General features: G+C 39.1%; 1 protein-coding gene and 1 long non-coding RNA gene across 4 annotated transcripts in view; one reads left to right on the plus strand and one right to left on the minus strand.

The window, feature by feature from the left end:
* Window positions 1-14,735, minus strand: part of LOC149251013 (uncharacterized) — a 138,717-nt gene extending 123,982 nt beyond the window's left edge. Inside the window, exon 1 of one of the 3 annotated variants that reach the window (XR_016266853.1) lies at window positions 14,264-14,735. Coding sequence is in view for 2 of the 3 variants with exons in the window: in XM_089459300.1 (XP_089315426.1) it covers window positions 14,264-14,566 (303 nt within the window). In the remaining variant the exon portion in view is untranslated. The remainder of the gene's footprint in view (window positions 1-14,263) is intronic. The other 2 variants (XM_089459300.1, XM_089459299.1) reach the window with 2 other exon arrangements.
* On the plus strand, window positions 9,305-10,576 carry LOC149251014 (uncharacterized). Its single transcript, XR_016265969.1, has 4 exons — window positions 9,305-9,657; window positions 9,791-9,826; window positions 10,220-10,284; window positions 10,407-10,576. It is a non-coding gene; the product is annotated as an uncharacterized LOC149251014 (long non-coding RNA).
* Window positions 14,736-17,014: the final 2,279 nt, after the last annotated feature.

Below are 17,014 nucleotides of genomic sequence, written 5' to 3' on the forward strand. Positions count from 1 at the left end.
CTACTCTCGCAGATTCGGCTCATGTCCAGTCCGAAACAGATAAGGCAAACAACTTCATTGAGCACATCCAACATATTCGCCAGCAAGTCCATGACATTCTAGAGAAATCAAATGCCAAGTACAAGCAGCGACATGATCAACATCAGGTGCCACAAAGTCTGGTTGCATTTTCAAAAGGAACGCCTTACCAGAGCCTATCGGAAACTCAAACCACTCCGATATGGTCTTTACACCATTACCAAGGCTGTGGGAGACAATGCATTTGACCTCAGCATTCCCCCATTCCTTGGCCAGCACCCAGTGTTCGATGTGGACCGCCTTCGGCCATACTTTCCACCATTACTAGACACATCTAACATTGCAGAACAGCTCACACCCACAGAGTTAAATACAAATTGCATGGAACTACCTACAACTGATCGGATCATGGACACACAAATCAAGCACACTCGCCAGCAGAATATCCAACTGCATCGAGTTGTCAAAGCAGGCCAACTCCTTCACCAAGGCAAGTGGCTCACCAGGGACCAAGTTCAGCAAAGGTTTCCTCATCTCATGGAGGAACTCAAAGCAATGGGGACCATTGCTTCCTAAGGGAGGGAGGAATGATCTAGGTGGATATTGGTGGCTACCCGCCAAGTGCACTTAGACCCCCACCATTGTTTCTTTCAGCTTTTCAGTTTCCTTAATTGTAGCACAGTTTACTATTTTTAGCAACTTTTCGGGTCCTCAACTTCCGAAGCCGTTTTGAGGCCCTAAACAACGTTTTTTGGGAAAATTGGGAGCAACAGGGGTCCATGGCCTGATGTTGCTCTTCCCAAAGTTGTAGTTCTCTAATAGATCTTTCTAACGAGATATTGTGCACGTGAAACCGAGATCGTATGCCAAAGTTACGACCCCGGGATGTTGATGTACCAATTTACCCAAACGGGGCCCACAGTTTGGCGTTTCATCTTCTAGGGTTAGGTTTTTGGATGTTTATAGTTTTCCATTGTTTTTCAACAATAAATAGGCCTTCGAGCCTCATTGTAACAGAGTTCAGAGGCATGTATCCGCCACATCTCTTCTCAGGGATAAGCTACCATCGCCCTAGCTAGTTTATTTCCATTTCTGTTTGTAAGCATATTTCAGTATTTTACAGTAATGAAATGAAATATTATTTCTGCTGCATCTCTATATGTATGGTTATATCTGTAATTTGTTGCATTCCTATTTAAATCCGGATCATTTAGTTCACAGTTGTTAAGGTGTTTTAGTCTTAAGGTTCAAGTCTCCAAAAGGTGAAACAAGTCTGGAACATAACAATTCTTCCACAGGATTGTTCTTGACACAAATCCGAGAGTATGGCAGCTTGTTGTCATAGTTCCGAAGTATATATGTCCCCTATATATATTCCTTGTATATATATATATATATATATATATATATATATTTCAAGAGTTAGGGTATGGTTCAAATTAATATTTATAAGCGTATAGGTAATATTTGTATAGTATATGGTGTTTGTAATTTGGGACATAGTAACTTAGGGTTTGGGTTTAAGAATTTAGGATTAGGGTTTGGCAATAGTCTTTAGGGTTGTATTAACAAGTAGATTCATACATGGAGGTTTTTCATTAGGGTATGTCTAGGGTTTAGGGTTTCTTCATTAGATCATGCATCAATTATTTAGGATTTGTCGTCAAATAGATAGAGATATATAGCTAGGGAATTTACATCATCTTCATGCTTAGGAGATTTGCCTAGGGTTTGTTAGGGCAACATCATGTATCACAAGAATATTTGCCGTCAAAGCCAATGCCATATTGACATCAATGACAACCTTGAACAACAGTATTCAAGGCATAAACACATAAAATAACCCTAAATTCATTAACAAGTCACTTAAGGCATTGAACATTAATCTTGTGGTTAAATTGATTGCATATAAGTTATCTTTTAGGATTGTTGGGCAATTTCCAGATTTGATATATTTGCTACCGCCATTTATTCGGTCATCTAAACTAAATAAGAATCATCAAAAGTGACTGAAGATTGTCTAAAAATCACTCAAATTGATTAGTTAATCATTGGAGCTTATTTGGCATTAATATTTAGGCACCTCGTTGGCTTAATAAGCACTAAGTCATTGAATTTTTGAATTATTATAGATCTAATACACATCATTTTGAGGTCTGATCTGAGCATAATAAATCTGATCTGTAGTGTCCAAGCAGTCCTATAATCAAGTGAATATCATTGAAAGTTATATGCATTGATTTTCTAGCTTATCTTTGGAATCTTGCATCACTTCTTGATTGCTAATATAAAATTGCAAAGCTCTGAATACAAGATTATAGCGATAATAAATCACATATAAGTCTCTAAAATTGGGTAAGGGAATTTTACAATTCATAATCATTCATGGTTGAAGTGATTTGGGCTTAATTTTAGTCATTGGCATCTTTTACACTCTTGCATTCACACAAGTGCTCTAATCAAGTTGATAAGTGTTTAATTAGCTAATTGCTCTAAGTGACATTGTGGATTAATGCTCTTAATTTGTCATTGTCATTATTGTCATTGAGTGGATTCATTACTCATTGTTAAATTGGATATCTCTTGTGGATGTTATTCTGATCATAATTGTGATAAGAGATTTAAATTTCTCTCTTGTATCTAAGTGGCATATTGGTGATTTATTGATTATAATCTTGGAGATTTTTAATTGTCTTAAGTAGCATTAATCTTGTCTTTTAGCAAATGTCTATTTATATTACTACCGCATTTCTCTAGCATTGTTAAGCTTGAACACTTTCTCTTGTGGTTGAGAATTTATTCATGTATTGTTTAAGTACCTTATAGTTCTTAATTGAAAAACATTGTCATTAAGTACTTAACAAATTAAGTAATCTCACCTTAAGAGCATCACCCCATCTTGCATTGCATTCTAAGTCTAGTTGCTTAGTAATTTGCCTCCAAGCATAAGCTTGGTTGATAGATATTTAGGGCCACCCTTTCTCAATTTAGCTTGAGGAACTTAGACCCTCTTTAGTGTTTAACACGGTGACCTTACAGTGGTCAAAGCCACAATCTCTGCAGTGTCAAAGGCGTCGAGTGGTTGGAACACAAGGGGAGGTGTCGTTAATCAAGTCTTTGTTGTTTCCCGTTGGCTTCCATCCCATAACCTACTCTAGAGACTAGTTCCAAAATAGTTAAGAGGAAGGTTATAACTAGAATAGGCATCTAAACTTAAAATTAAACAAGATTATGCATTTCACCTAGTTGATAGGATTTGTACTTCATTCAAGCTAGTTAAGCATTCAAGCAGTAGTTGTTCATCCGGTTACTTGGTATCTAATTGATAATAAGAAAGAAGTTGACTCCATAAGGCATTGGTCTCACATCTAAATCTAATATAATCCTTAAAGTCTTGCTAAATCAACCAAGTGGCTAGGCCATTCATCTGTGTCTCCTGGATTTGTTGGTTGCCAACAAGTCTTTCATCCTCACATCATATAAGGACTACCCCCCATAGCCTATTGTTGGGAGACAGCTAGAACAGAGAGGTGGGGGATCAAAGTGACAGCCCCTGACCTGAGTCGTTGTCGCGGTGCCTGTACAATCTGAGCGACAACCAGTCCCAACCCCTGCTGCGTGATGGATTGTCCCACCTTAAGGGGATAATAGTTGTTGCATATCTCTTGCAGCGTGCTCTTATTTCCTACAGCCCCGAATAGTAATACAAGTAAAAATCATAAAAAGGCAAAAGATAAATAATGAAGGGTGGAAAAACAAAGGTCAGGGTAACTCACGTATCCACAATTTCTCCCTCCTACATCTATATACCCAAATATGTGGACATTACTCATCACTACCATCCTTGAACCCATGGCATTTGGCTTTGAGACCCCTGTGTCCCTATCCATCTCATCATTATTCACATGACCCCTATCAATTGAAGGATGTACCTTGGACCTGTCTTTCCCCTTAGGGTTGGGAACACCTAATAGGGTTGTTTATTAGCCACTCCTACTTAGGGAGGTAACACTATTACAAGCTTAAAGCCCCAATTTTGGAAGGGAAGCCCATTATGAAGTCTCAATGTGCCCTTGATTAACAAGCTTGATTCACTTAGATGCACTAATGAATTATTATACCTGATGGTAAGGAAGCACATTGGTCCTTATATGTAATTGGCAGGTGGTTTCGTCATGCGCTGGGCAACTTAATTGGGGTCCAAGCCCACCAGATGATCATATTGACACTCCTAAGAGATGCATTGAGAGCCATGGAATTCCATCATGTGTTAGAGCATCGTTTCATGCCATGGGCACCTTCAACACCCTCAACAATCTACTCATTACCCCATGTTATTCGCAATATGATGCGCTTGGTCTAGTGTGCCCAGACTGGTTTAACATAATTATGGCAACTAATCCAAGGCCCGGAGGAGGTTTGTTTCACCTGTGAGACATGGGAGGGCAAGCATCATCATTAGAGCCCTCATTTGGAGCATTATACAATCTTATATATCATTAGGGGACCCACGAGACCAACATTTAGGCCCTAACACCACTTTGGAGCCTTGTGTGATGACTTGCATGGAGGATTAGGGGTCATCCCCTAGTTCATATTTTATGGAGCCCTCTCCACATCTTGGCACTTACAGGAACCCAATGTGGCCCTCCAACAACCATGCATTAGCATGATGTCATCAACTCAACTTGCAATTCGATGGCTAAATCAAAATTTATGAAAGCTACTTGGTCAGCTTGTGACCAACGCTTGTTTCTTGCTCATTGTTTTAATATTTTGGGGGCTAATTAGGCTAATTCGATTTAGAGTGGCTCATATAAATATAACTAAGCCTCACTTGTATTTGACCATCATCATCACTTGGATTATTCTCTTGTAAAAAAGAACTCGCACTTTTTCTTTGGAGTTATTAGAGGTTTCTTAGATGCATTTTGACATTTGGAGTAGAAATTTTCGATCTACTTTTGAGCTATCTCATGATTTGTGGATGGATATATCATATTGTCATTCTCAATTGCATGTGTTACTCATTGTATGGCAAATGATGAATGTTCCTAGTGGAAGAAGTTTTGCCTTTCATACATAAAACTCCATAAATTTTGAGTAGGTAAATGTTGAAGGTTGGTAGCTAGGGCATCAACCTTTAGCCTCCTTATAGATGATTTGGCCAATTTAAAAGCATCTAGGACTCCATAGCTTGGTCCAAGGATTTTAGTGATCAAACTCCTCTTTCTTCACATTTTGTCCTAAATTTCAATCCCCTTAAGGTAGGGCGAAAATCTAGGGCTTGCAGAGAAATTTTAGGGAGCTGATTTTTCGGGAACCCGAGAGTCTAAACATCAAGCTTAGAATCTAGGCTACCTATGCTCCAAGTTTGGTGGGCATCCGCCCAAGTTTCATCCATAGAATCTCTTACCCTAGGTGTTACCCCAAGAGGGAGAACCTAGGTCTCTCTCTCACCTCGAAACCTTCTTTGAGGGTTGTATGAACATAGTATTCGGTGGAATAAATCTCATGAAGCCTTTTCTTCTCCTTTCCTTGAACTTGGGAGTGCCTTGGAAGTATTTCATCCCATGATTAATCATAAAACCCTAGGTCTAGCGCAAGTCTTTCCTAGGTCTCTCAACGGGAGCAAAGAGCCCTCTTGGAGAGCCATCACAAGTCTCAAACCCTAAGCCTTGATCTCCTCCTAGGCCTTTCTTGGACAGCGGGCTTTGCCGAATAACGTCATACCTAAATCCTTGATCTATTCATTCTAAGTGATCCCTTCCTACCGGGACTCCTCCCATCGGAGGAAATCCATAAAGAGCAAGGGACTTTGATTAAAGTGACAATGGGTCATTGTCCCGTTGTTGTCACTTAGTCTAGTAGTTGTCCCTTAGGCTTTCCCTTCCTTGCAGCCTTGCTAGATTGTGTGGTAACAGAGCCATCCAGCCTAACTTAAGCATAATCATAAACATTAATAAATGCCTTTAAATCATTAAGCATTATTGTCATCTGCGTGAATATCAGTGCTTTGTGCCCTACTGATGTTAACCGTCTGAGTAAAATCGCTAACTTTTGCAATATACCACAGTCAAACTGTATAAGTCGCCTATCAAGAAAGAACAACTACCTTCGCACAATAACAGGTCTAAGAGGTTCACGAAGCACACTGAGCTCTTTGCTAGTATTATCTTATAGGATTCAATGGCTTAGAACAGAGTATTCTGATTTACTACACCACAAAATTGGTGGAGGTGCTCCTGCAGTTGGAATTGCAAAGACAAAAGATTTAATTAAGTTCGGCAAACTTTGACACCACTGTGAATGTAACAAAACAAGATCAGTATGTCTTGACGAAGACTCCAGATAGCATGATGGATTGTTCCTTTTCTCATAAACAGGATGCTCTCCTTAAATCCATTCCATACACAGGTTTCCTCTTGCAAACGCAATGTGTTCAACCATGCTATGGCTGCAGCCCTTCCTCTTGCCTGCCTTAATCTCTCTTCTTGAAGAGCATGTTGGATCTCCTCAAAGATGTTTCTTCTGTGCCTTGGTTCTTGCCTATGAACAGGGTGGCCTAATTCTTCATCTCTTAAATTACCAATCTCCTGAATTAGTGAGGAGAGAGTTGCAATCTATGTCACGTGACCATACTCCCATGAGTTCATCACAAATTCTAGCTAAGAGAAAACCAGATTCATTCCCACTAAATCAATAGATGAGTATGGTACACCTTTGAGTATGGAGCAATTACCTGAACATACTTGTTGCTCAAGTCCCAACAAATCAAATGAGCATATAAGCGACCTGCCTTCAAACAGATCTAAATGTTTACACATCTTACGTAGCTGCATCAAAACATTAATGCGATCAAGAGAGTTGACATTAGCCCACGTTGCCTGTGTTTCTAAACTCGCCATAAAATCCCCATACAAGTTGTGCTATCTTTTTGACAACTTGCAGATGTTACATGTTCATATTTATTTTGGAGTTGTTTCTCCACATCTTGTGGAAGGCTGCAAGACATTGTGTAAATGATCAACTTCTTTATTCACTAGTTCTTGCCTCTCCCCTATGCCAGATATTGGGTTACAAAACCAGTCTTTAAATCCTGCTGACTAAGAGAGATGAGGCATCAAAAAATGCAGCAAGGACCGAAGTTCCATAAGATCACTCTGAAGTGGACTTCCAATTTTTAATCAGGTGAACCCCATCTAAAATAAGATATTTTCATTTCTTCCGTTTAAAAACCTGGGCATCTTCTATCACGAGTCTATATGTTGTGATGTACCACTGTATGCTTTCAGAGCTCGAACTCTCATAAGCAGCCTTCTCAAGTGCAGTTGTTGCTGCAACAGCTGCCTCAAGCCACATTATATTATTGTCCCCCTTACTGTCTTTAGTTATTTTCTCTTGGGTGCCTTTCAAGCTTCCTGCAATCTTATGAACTCTCTTGGGATTCCCTATCTGCATCAACAGCCTTCGCTTCAGCATCTTCTACTGATTCCCACAATTTCTAGTCCAAAAGGGCGGAATCTTTCACCACAGAAATTAGTAGAGAAAAGGGGTCTTAAAACTCTTGGAACCTCAAACTAAAGAAAACAGAGAATTCAATTCCAATTTGATGATCCAAAATGATTCCAATTCTCCTCTTTATAGATTCCCTCATGGGGTTTCTCAAATGTGAGGGGTTGCAAGTGTCCCCCAAAATTTGGGCCTTTTTGCCCCAGCCGACCCAAGATTTACCCAATCTTGCGCCAAACATTGGATAATTGGGTTTTCCCCACTTTATCAAGACTATAGCCAACGGGGTTGGATAGACTATTCTGTCCTCCCTTGGGCAATTAATCCACAAGGAACATTACAATACAATACAAAACACCTGGGCTGAGGCTAAGTCCTTTTTGCCCTCATCTACCCTTGATCATCGCTGTCCTTTGCCACCAAATACTGCCCATCCAACTCCTTTAGGCTCACAGTCCACTTCTGCCCATCTGGCAGCTCCACAATCAGCTCCTTAAACCTGGGCTTATCCCTTCAGCCCACAAACTACTTGCTGTACAACTCAGCCTGCTCTGTTTTCATCTACAGCAGCCTTCAAACCAACTTGGCCAAGCTGCCAACCTCTCCACAGGCCTTGGGGCACTTGACCCTGCACAAATAACCATCGACAGCCAGCTGCTTTGTTTCTAAGGGCCTCAGCCTGCCTTGCTTGCCCTGCGGTCCTGCTTCTGGGGCTGAGGCAACCTACGGTCAGCCCTCCTTGCCCTCGGCTACCCTATAACACACAGAACAGACCCTCAACCAAACTCGTCCTTCAGACGGAATTCTTATTACAGCTGCAGTTAGGGTCTTCTAGACCTGTTCAGGCCTCAGCCTCCTCTTCGAATGCTCAGCCCTTCCTGGAGCCTCCTTTCCACAGACCTTAACCACCAAACAGACCTCTAAATCAGCCTTTACTCAGTCACAGAACTCGGCCTTAAGCTGTCCTTTGCTGCAGACTCTCTTGGCAATCTTAAGACTGTCCCGCATCTTCTTTTATTGCTCCTGTGGCTGTCCTTTTAGGCTTCAGATCCTCTAGGCTTGATCTTCTTCACAAACTTGTTGACATCAAACCCTTGAACCAAATCTGGAATTAACCTTAAGTAATCAATTCAACCTATAATGTCCTATTTTTCAAAATTGATTCAAGCAGGCAGTAACTCAGGTAAACTTAAACTTGGACTCCTTGCCTTAGGAAAATTAGTTGTTGCTAAGGAATCTTCCCTTGTGTTGGATGATCCAATATTTAGATATGGAAGTAGTTGTCAAAGTGATAACGGCAACACTTCCAAGTCACACTCAAGCTAACCTTGTGATGGTTTTGCATAAATGGGTGCAAGTTTGTGTGATAACAGTTTTCATAGGTTTAATTTGTCTAATACAACTACACTAACTTGTGTTAAGAAAACCAACATACAGACCTCCTTGAATCACATCGACAACCACTCGCCCTTATTTTATCAAGGTTGATACTTTGCAATTAAACTCAACCACAAATGTTCATCCATTGCCTTGGTAAAGAAGGAAAAATTCCTTGAAAGACCCAGTTCAAGCAACACAACATGTACACACTATGATTCCTCTTGGTAAACAGACAATTAGAATACATCTCTATTTCAAATTGTGACTAGTGGTAAAGAAACTAATTTTTCCTAAGTAGAAAATATTCTCTCTGAAGCAGTGTTGCGAACATCTCAATAACATCCCAATTTTATCTTGAAATCATGATTTTTGGTCCTAGCCGATGCTTGCCGATTTTTAAAGATATTTAGGCCGATAGGCCTTTCCTATGCATCAACTTTTCGTCAACACTTTTATTCTGAGCCGTTGCATCAGATGAGACATTTTCAACCGTGGATGTGAACCAGAAAAGGAAAAAACGGAAAATCAAGAAAGCATGGAAAGTCAAGAAAGCCGGAGTGCTCGTTTTGACAAAACGCAAAAGTTTCTATTATAAAGCTTTCCTCCCTCTGCCTCTTCAATGCCATTGCCATGCTTTTCATTCATCACATAGCCGAAAAAGAGGAAAATAGGTGGCTGGAACTGCGCATGGGCAGAGAATTCCTTGTCCCAAACGAGCAACCAACTTATTACAGGCCGCCTCCAGTTGTGAGTGTTAAATATGAGTTTTTCTTCAAATTTCGTACCTTTAGTTTGTTTTATTACTACCTAACAGATGGGTCATGTGTTTTTTTTTTCAAGTTCATGCTATTATGTTACTGTTGGGTTTTCGAAATTGCAGGTTTCGTTATGTAGACATTTCATCAGAGCCCGAAAGGTGATGCTATGCCCTTATACCCATTTTCAATTTCAGTAGAAATCGTTTGTCTGTGTTCTGGAGTCCTGAAGAAACGTTATTTCAACTCTCTCTAAATTGTTGCCATGGAGTCATTTTGGGTGCTGGTTAGTTTCTTTCTGAATTATTGGACGTCATTAAATATCTATATCTGTAAAGATAGTTTATCTGGTTTCAAATGCCGAATGGTTTGTCTGGTTCAAGTCTGTCAATCTTTGGTTATGACTACTTTCACATGGAATCCTCATTCAGGCACACACATTTATACAAATATTATGTCAAAGGAGGATTCCAATACACAGACTGCATAGTTTCCATGTTCGAGAATTTGGTCATCAAGCTTTGACGGATCTTTTTTTGGGTTGTGTGTCGTAGATTATGGACTGTGACTGCTCACACCGAGTCCTGTCGAGCTGTTCGATTTATTAATGCTGGTAGTTGTAAGTATATATTGCGTAATTATCCTCAACAAACCTGGTTTAAAAAGGTTCCCAATTACATAGAGTGGACTTTTTGGAGCCTTTTTTATTTCGGACCTGATTTCTTGTTCGTGCATATTCAGCTGTGTTAACGGCGTCTCCAGACTGCTCAATTCTTGCCACAAATGTTGAAACTGGACAGCCAGTAGCCAGACTTGACAATGCTCACGGGTAATCTTGCTTTCTCGCTTCATGCATGCGTGGTTGTACCTCTGATCTTTGGAAGATTGTATATTCAGCTGTTTGATTCACTTTGAATACTGATTAGGCGCCTTTTCTATGCATCAATTTTTCGTCTAACACTTTTACTCTGAGTCGTTGGATCAGATGAGATATTTTCAATTGTGGATGTGAACCAGAAAAGGAAAAAAAGGAAAATCAAAAAAGCATGGAAAATCAAGAAAGCTGGAGTACTCGTTTTGGCAAAACACAAAATTTTCCTTGTTGTTTCTATTATAAAACTTTCCTCCCTCTGCCTCTTCAATGCCATTGCCATGCTTTTCATTCATCACATAGCCGAAAAAGAGGAAAATAGGTAGCTGGAACTGCCGATGGGCAGAGAATTCCTTGTCCCAGACGAGCAACCAATAAAACAATTGCTTTGCCTGTGCTTGAATCAGTTCGGCCTTTCAAGGTATTTAGTAGGCAATCTTGATCTAGAATTCAAGATTTGCAGGGTTTTATGGCATCCAGGGTGCTTCCATAGGTGAGCCGAAGAACCTGCAGAGTTTGGTCCTCAGCGAGCTCTGATGAATTCCGTTACACCAGTTCCCGTAACGTGAATTCCTCTTCGAAAACCCTGCCATATTCTTTGGTGGCCACAGCCACGGCTCCTCATATTCGTGCAGATTCCGTCAATGGAGCCATTAACGCTCCTGCTGCCGTTCACGACTTCGAAGGCTTTGTATCGTACATGCACATGATGTAAAGTTTTACCAATTTAATTGGGCAATCCCTCTGTTGGCAATTCAGGTTGCATTGGGTATAGCAAAGTGTATAATGCACAGAATCTATTTGACTGGATGGAGCTGATCTCTCTTCAGTGAGTATTTGGTTTTTATTGTTGATTACATTTCCTATGTGTTTGTATGTACTTAGAAATTTGTAATTTAAATTGGATTTCTTTTCAATGAATGTGCAGAGGAAAACAAATTTTGAAAAAAGAGTTGGGGAATACCAAAAGGCCTCTGCTATGTCTGGTTTGGGCAACATGGAGGCCATTGGACGTAGATTTTTTAAATTTGATTAATTAGCCTCCCCATCTTGGGACGGAAAGGATGGTGGCCCATTGTGCTTGTACAAAGATTTTCATTGAGTGAAATTTTGATGGCGTTTGAAGTTTCAAAATCAATCATATCTTTTCCATTGTTTTGATTAATTAGATTGGGTTATTCTTTTAGGTTAACAGTGGCCCTTTGTGCTTATACAAAATGTTTTTTAATGAGAATGAATGCATTTGGGGTTTCAAAATTAATTTTTTTTTTTAATGTTTGTTAATACATTTGAGCCAATTATTTCAGGATCTATGTACGACAAATAGAAAATTGTTTACTAGTAAGATAATAAACAAATTGCCCTAGCATACAGGATGTCAATTTTCATGATCGTTAATACATCGAGGCAATTATTTCAGGATCTATGCACAACAAATCGGAAGTGGCTCAGGGAGGAGCTCGTTGCAATTGTTGAGTCGCAGATCCTATTTTCTTTCCCTTCATTTTGGTTTAAATTCTACTTCTTTGTTTTGACTGATGCCGAACGAACCATCTTTAATAATCTAATTTAATAATCCTATCGGCCTCTCTTTGTACCTTTTGGGACAATTGCTAGTTTTATGATATCTTAATTTTGCCAATGTTTGCAAATTTTTTACCGATATTTTACCGATTTTTACGATTTTTTGGTTTTTCGAACCCTTGCCGATTTTATCCCAATGCCGATGTTCGCAACATTGCTCTGAAGTGTCATGTGTTGAGTCACTTGAGATATATCAAAGTCATGAATCTAATATGACTACCCTTGATTGACCCATACATTATGGCTTTCCTGTCCTTCTTCCTTGTCAATAACACTTCTTTTATATTCCTTTATATGATCATGGTTTTTGCAATAACAAAATTTACCTTTCTTCTCATCTGAAAATTTCTAAATTTGAGTCGTTGATTTCTTTTCATGACTCAGCCAAAAAATGAAACCGATTGCTGCTCCAACTTCATTATTCCTTGTGCCTTATTTTTTCTTGAAGTAGTAGTCTACTCACAACTCCCATTGTGAGATTTTCCATTTGACTTCCAACAGAGACCATTAAGTTCTTGTACAATACAGGTAGGTTACTAAACAGAGCCATAGCAATATCTTCCTTGGATAGTTTTGACTCTCGAGCCAACTGTAGCGTGTTGATAAACTATTGACCTGACATCACTTATATGGGTAACTATCTCCTGCCATCCTCAGGTGGAAGAATTTTCAAAATAGAGACTTCTTTGCTCCATTATTTGTCTCAAACATGCTGCTCAGCATGTCCCGTGCATCTTTGGCAGATTCTGCATCACTTGTATGGAATAACCATGAGTCTTCATGATTCTATAAACATTATAACAACCTCTTGTCTCTTGTAATCTCTATGTCCCGGTGAACCTTACTTCAGTTCGATGGTCTGGAGTAACACTTTAAAGATTTCCCTGATTTTTCTCTAGTTAATCATTTTCATCTCAAGTTTCGAATACTGAAATTTTCTCTCACAATTTTGTCATGTTCTCAAAAACCTCAACACAATTTACAGATTCCAATTATATGCTTGGGTCAGATACCAATGTTAGAAAACTAACCTGGGAAGAGTAATTACAGAAAATATAGAGATGAATGGCAGAGTGTAAAACTTAGAAATATGCTGCATTAACTCCTCTACTGAACTATAACTGTACATTTTTAACTGTTGCTCAATCAGTGTTCGTTACAAAGAGTTACCTAAAGAACATTATAGAATCATACAAGAGAATGCCCTTTTGGCAGGTCAATTGCAGTGGTGTCACCACTTGATGCAGCGGTCAATACAGTTGTCGGTAGACTCGCGAATGGGCACATTGGCAGGCTCATTTGATCAGCCATCTGAAGCCCTATCATCCTGATGAAGTTACGTGGCAGCCCAATAAGGTCTTAAAGATTTTATTTTTGATATATTCCAATTCAGATTGCATCTTGATAGATTCAGGACAAAAGCTAGAGAAAATCGAAGTGCAAACATGCTGCAAGCTCATGGACTGGGCAGAAGGATTACAAGGGTTTGCATTATCCCTTCCGCCGATACCAGACGAAAAGTTAACGTCTGCGACGGTATTCCCAATTCAAAGCCATCTGACGGCAGCAACATAGACTTAGGCCACATCCACAACAAATTATTCGTAGACGTAACAACAGACTAGTGCCAAATAGATTAGATTGACGACTTGATAGTTTTTTCCAGAAAATTGAAAACGACATCAGTGGTTTTCCATTGGCCTATGGTTGAGTTGAGGGGTAAGTAGGAAGCACGTACTATGCGAAGGCCGAGGTTCAAATCCATTGGCCTATGGTTGAGTTGAGGGGTAAGTAGGAAGCACGTATTATGCGAAGGCCGAGGTTCAAATCCTCTGGAAAGCTTGCCCGCCATACTCTGAGGCAGATCCGAGCAATAAATAAATATTAATTTAGAAAGCATCGATCTGAGTGTGGGACACACCATGTTAAAAGGCACGAGGCCAAACCGCCCCATAAAATACCTCAATACGGTCACGATCAAAATTGTGCGTTCAATCAAGGGTTTCGAATCCGCGATCACATGAAAAGACATATCGTGACCAAAGCTTACGAAACAACAAACTCAACCCGTATTGCCTCTGTTTAAAAAAATATCATTCAACCCCCAATTGGCCGTTATAAGAGACGGAAGGAATTACCATACCTCGGCCGTTTCAGAATCCGTGGACTGAGCAGTTTCAGATTCGGCTTCGGCTTCAGCTTCAGAGTCCTCCTCCAAGGGATCAGTTTCAGAATTATCGTCAACCTTCAAAGATTCTAAGGCCTTCTGACACTGTTCCAGAACACGTTGCAACGTTTGTCTCCGGATTCGAACCCGCTCCCTCCCGCACTCCTTTGCTTTATCGTTTTCGACAGAAATTAATTTGGAGGCCCTGTCCTGCAAATTTTCGATCTCATCGGATATTTGGGCAACCGTAGGTGCAGCGTTCGACTCTGGGGCCTCCATGTTTGTAGCCTTCTTTTTTCTGTTTGAATCGGAGCTTCAACTGGTTTTCCCTGACTGCCCCAATCAAATCAAATCATGGTGAGGAATAATCAACGTCTTGTACTTCCATGCGTCTTTGTATTCGCACCCCTTCGCTTGTTTCTGTGGAACACTCCTTCCTTGTCCTTTCTTATTCCATCCACGACTTTCAAATACATAATAATAAATAAATAAATTAGGCGACGTGTTAAATGATTTTTGTTTTTTATTCTAAATGTGCTTTCCACGTGAATGGGTTTACCTGTTTTTTCACGGGATGTAACCTCTCTTTCAATTTTCCTTTCCCTTTCCCTTTTTTTTTTCCTTTTTGGTTGTTGTATTTTACCTTGAATTTAAGTTGTAAGATTTTGATGAATCATAGCTTTTAAAAATATGCACAACGTTAGTTACGTAATCTTCTTTTACCATATTTTGCGCACAACATAACAACATGCATATTACATTTTCTCACAAGATTTTCTAAATATTCAATGGAATTCAAGGTAATTGTGGAGATGAGGAAGTTTTACATCTGTTATTGAGATTTAAGTCTTACAAATTTAACTCGGTAAATCGATTAGGTTTTCCTTTGAATCATAGGTTTGAGCATATTAAGATAGAGATAGTGGTGAGCTTTTGAGGGTATAAGTTCACAAGTTGGAAATAAAATAGGGTAAAGATGATTTCATTTCTACTTAATTTTATATATCAAATATAATATTCCATTTAAGGTTTTAAAGGTTTAATATTATGGTTTTATTTTTATTTTTTTAATCACTAATTTTAAATGAATATTTGTTAAATGTTTACAAAATAATATTATTTTATTTGATTCAGGTTTTTTATTCTTTTCATATTATGTCGCAAGTTGTGGGTTATAGAGATTAATGGGGTGCAAAGGAACTCAGTGAGCTTAGAGTTCAAGAGCACGATAATTGGCAGAAAGATCTACAGTCAACTATGTGTAACATACTCTTATTCAAATCAAAAGAGAAATTTAGAATGTGAAGAGAGAAGCAAAGATTGAAAGAAGATTTACCTATGATGTTGAGGTGGAGAAGGAGGCGGGAAGCTGGATCTTAGATATTGTGAATATCATGACTAGGCAAACCATTAACCTATACTAGCAACTTAAAATAACAATGAGCAAGGTGCTGGTTGAGCGTTCGAAAACTCAACATGAGATAATACTTTGCATTGGTGAAGTGTAGGTGCAAGTGATGAAACTTAATCATAAAGTTTCAGTGTTGACCAAGAAGATAGTAGATTTGGAGTTATCCAATTCAAAAGGGGATACAAAAGTCTTAGATATTATCTAGGTGGACTCACCATCTAATAAATGTTAGCTTTAATATTCAGCCTTTTGGTAGATTACTAGACATCTTCAGGCATTTATATCTTCATCGTTTTTGTCGTTAGTTAGACAGTTTATCTGGACTAAAGATTTATTATTGTGGTGTTAGTATGGTTTCTCTAGTGGTAGGCTAGTAGTCATAGAGAGGCCACTATGTATTTTTGCTAAAAATTAATATAATTCTATCCCAAGCTTACAAAAAACAAATATTTGAAAAAAAAATGAAATTAAATAAAATCATTAAAGTCATCAAACATTAATGGTTGACATTTAAAGAATGGAGTAGGATAACAGGGCAAAAATTTAACCCTTGCAAATAATAAGAACCCAAACTAGTAAATAATAATGGGAATCTAACTTGAATTGCAAATATGAAATGGACACATTACATAATCCATGTGTAGTAGTGTAACACCCTCCTCCCACTTCTACCCAAGCAACCAGTCAATCGGGGTAAACATGCGACGAGAGGCCACTATGATATGATTCAACCTCCTAAGCCACGTTAAGGAGGTGGAACCGACGGAAACACACCATACAGACATTAATTATCAGCTACAGGACCCTCAAGAACCAATCCAATATTTTAGACAACTTGCCTTGGGGTCCCATTGAACTTTTCGACAATTTAAGGTTCAATCACTCCCATGCTATAGGCATGAGTGTGACCAACAACTCAAAGTCACTCTCATAGGCTTGCCTGCCAGCGACCAGAGACCAAAACTGTAAGTGTTATGCCAACGACTCCAAGATTTGAGCCACTTTTTCAAGCCCGGAGCCCAGGTCACTGCCCAGAACTGAACCATCTCTTCATATCAGTAAAATAACATGGAAATGACAGTACTAAAGAAAATACTTGTTCAAGACCTTGATTGGACCCCTATTAGCCATGATAGAAATTTCATCAAACATATTGCAAATGTGTAAACTACATGTGTAATTAACAGTTCTGAGCATACGTGTCTCATACTTAGCTGAGAATCGCTAAGAACCATTGATGCCTCAACACGTCAACTGCCATTCCATCCATTAGGTCATAGATATATTAATCATCCATTTACGAGTAAAAACATGAT

This window comes from Pinus tabuliformis, chromosome 7 (assembly GCF_031772625.1).
Source record: "Pinus tabuliformis cultivar Carrire ecotype Pingquan chromosome 7, CPIR1, whole genome shotgun sequence".
Classification (NCBI taxonomy): Eukaryota; Viridiplantae; Streptophyta; class Pinopsida; order Pinales; family Pinaceae; genus Pinus; species Pinus tabuliformis.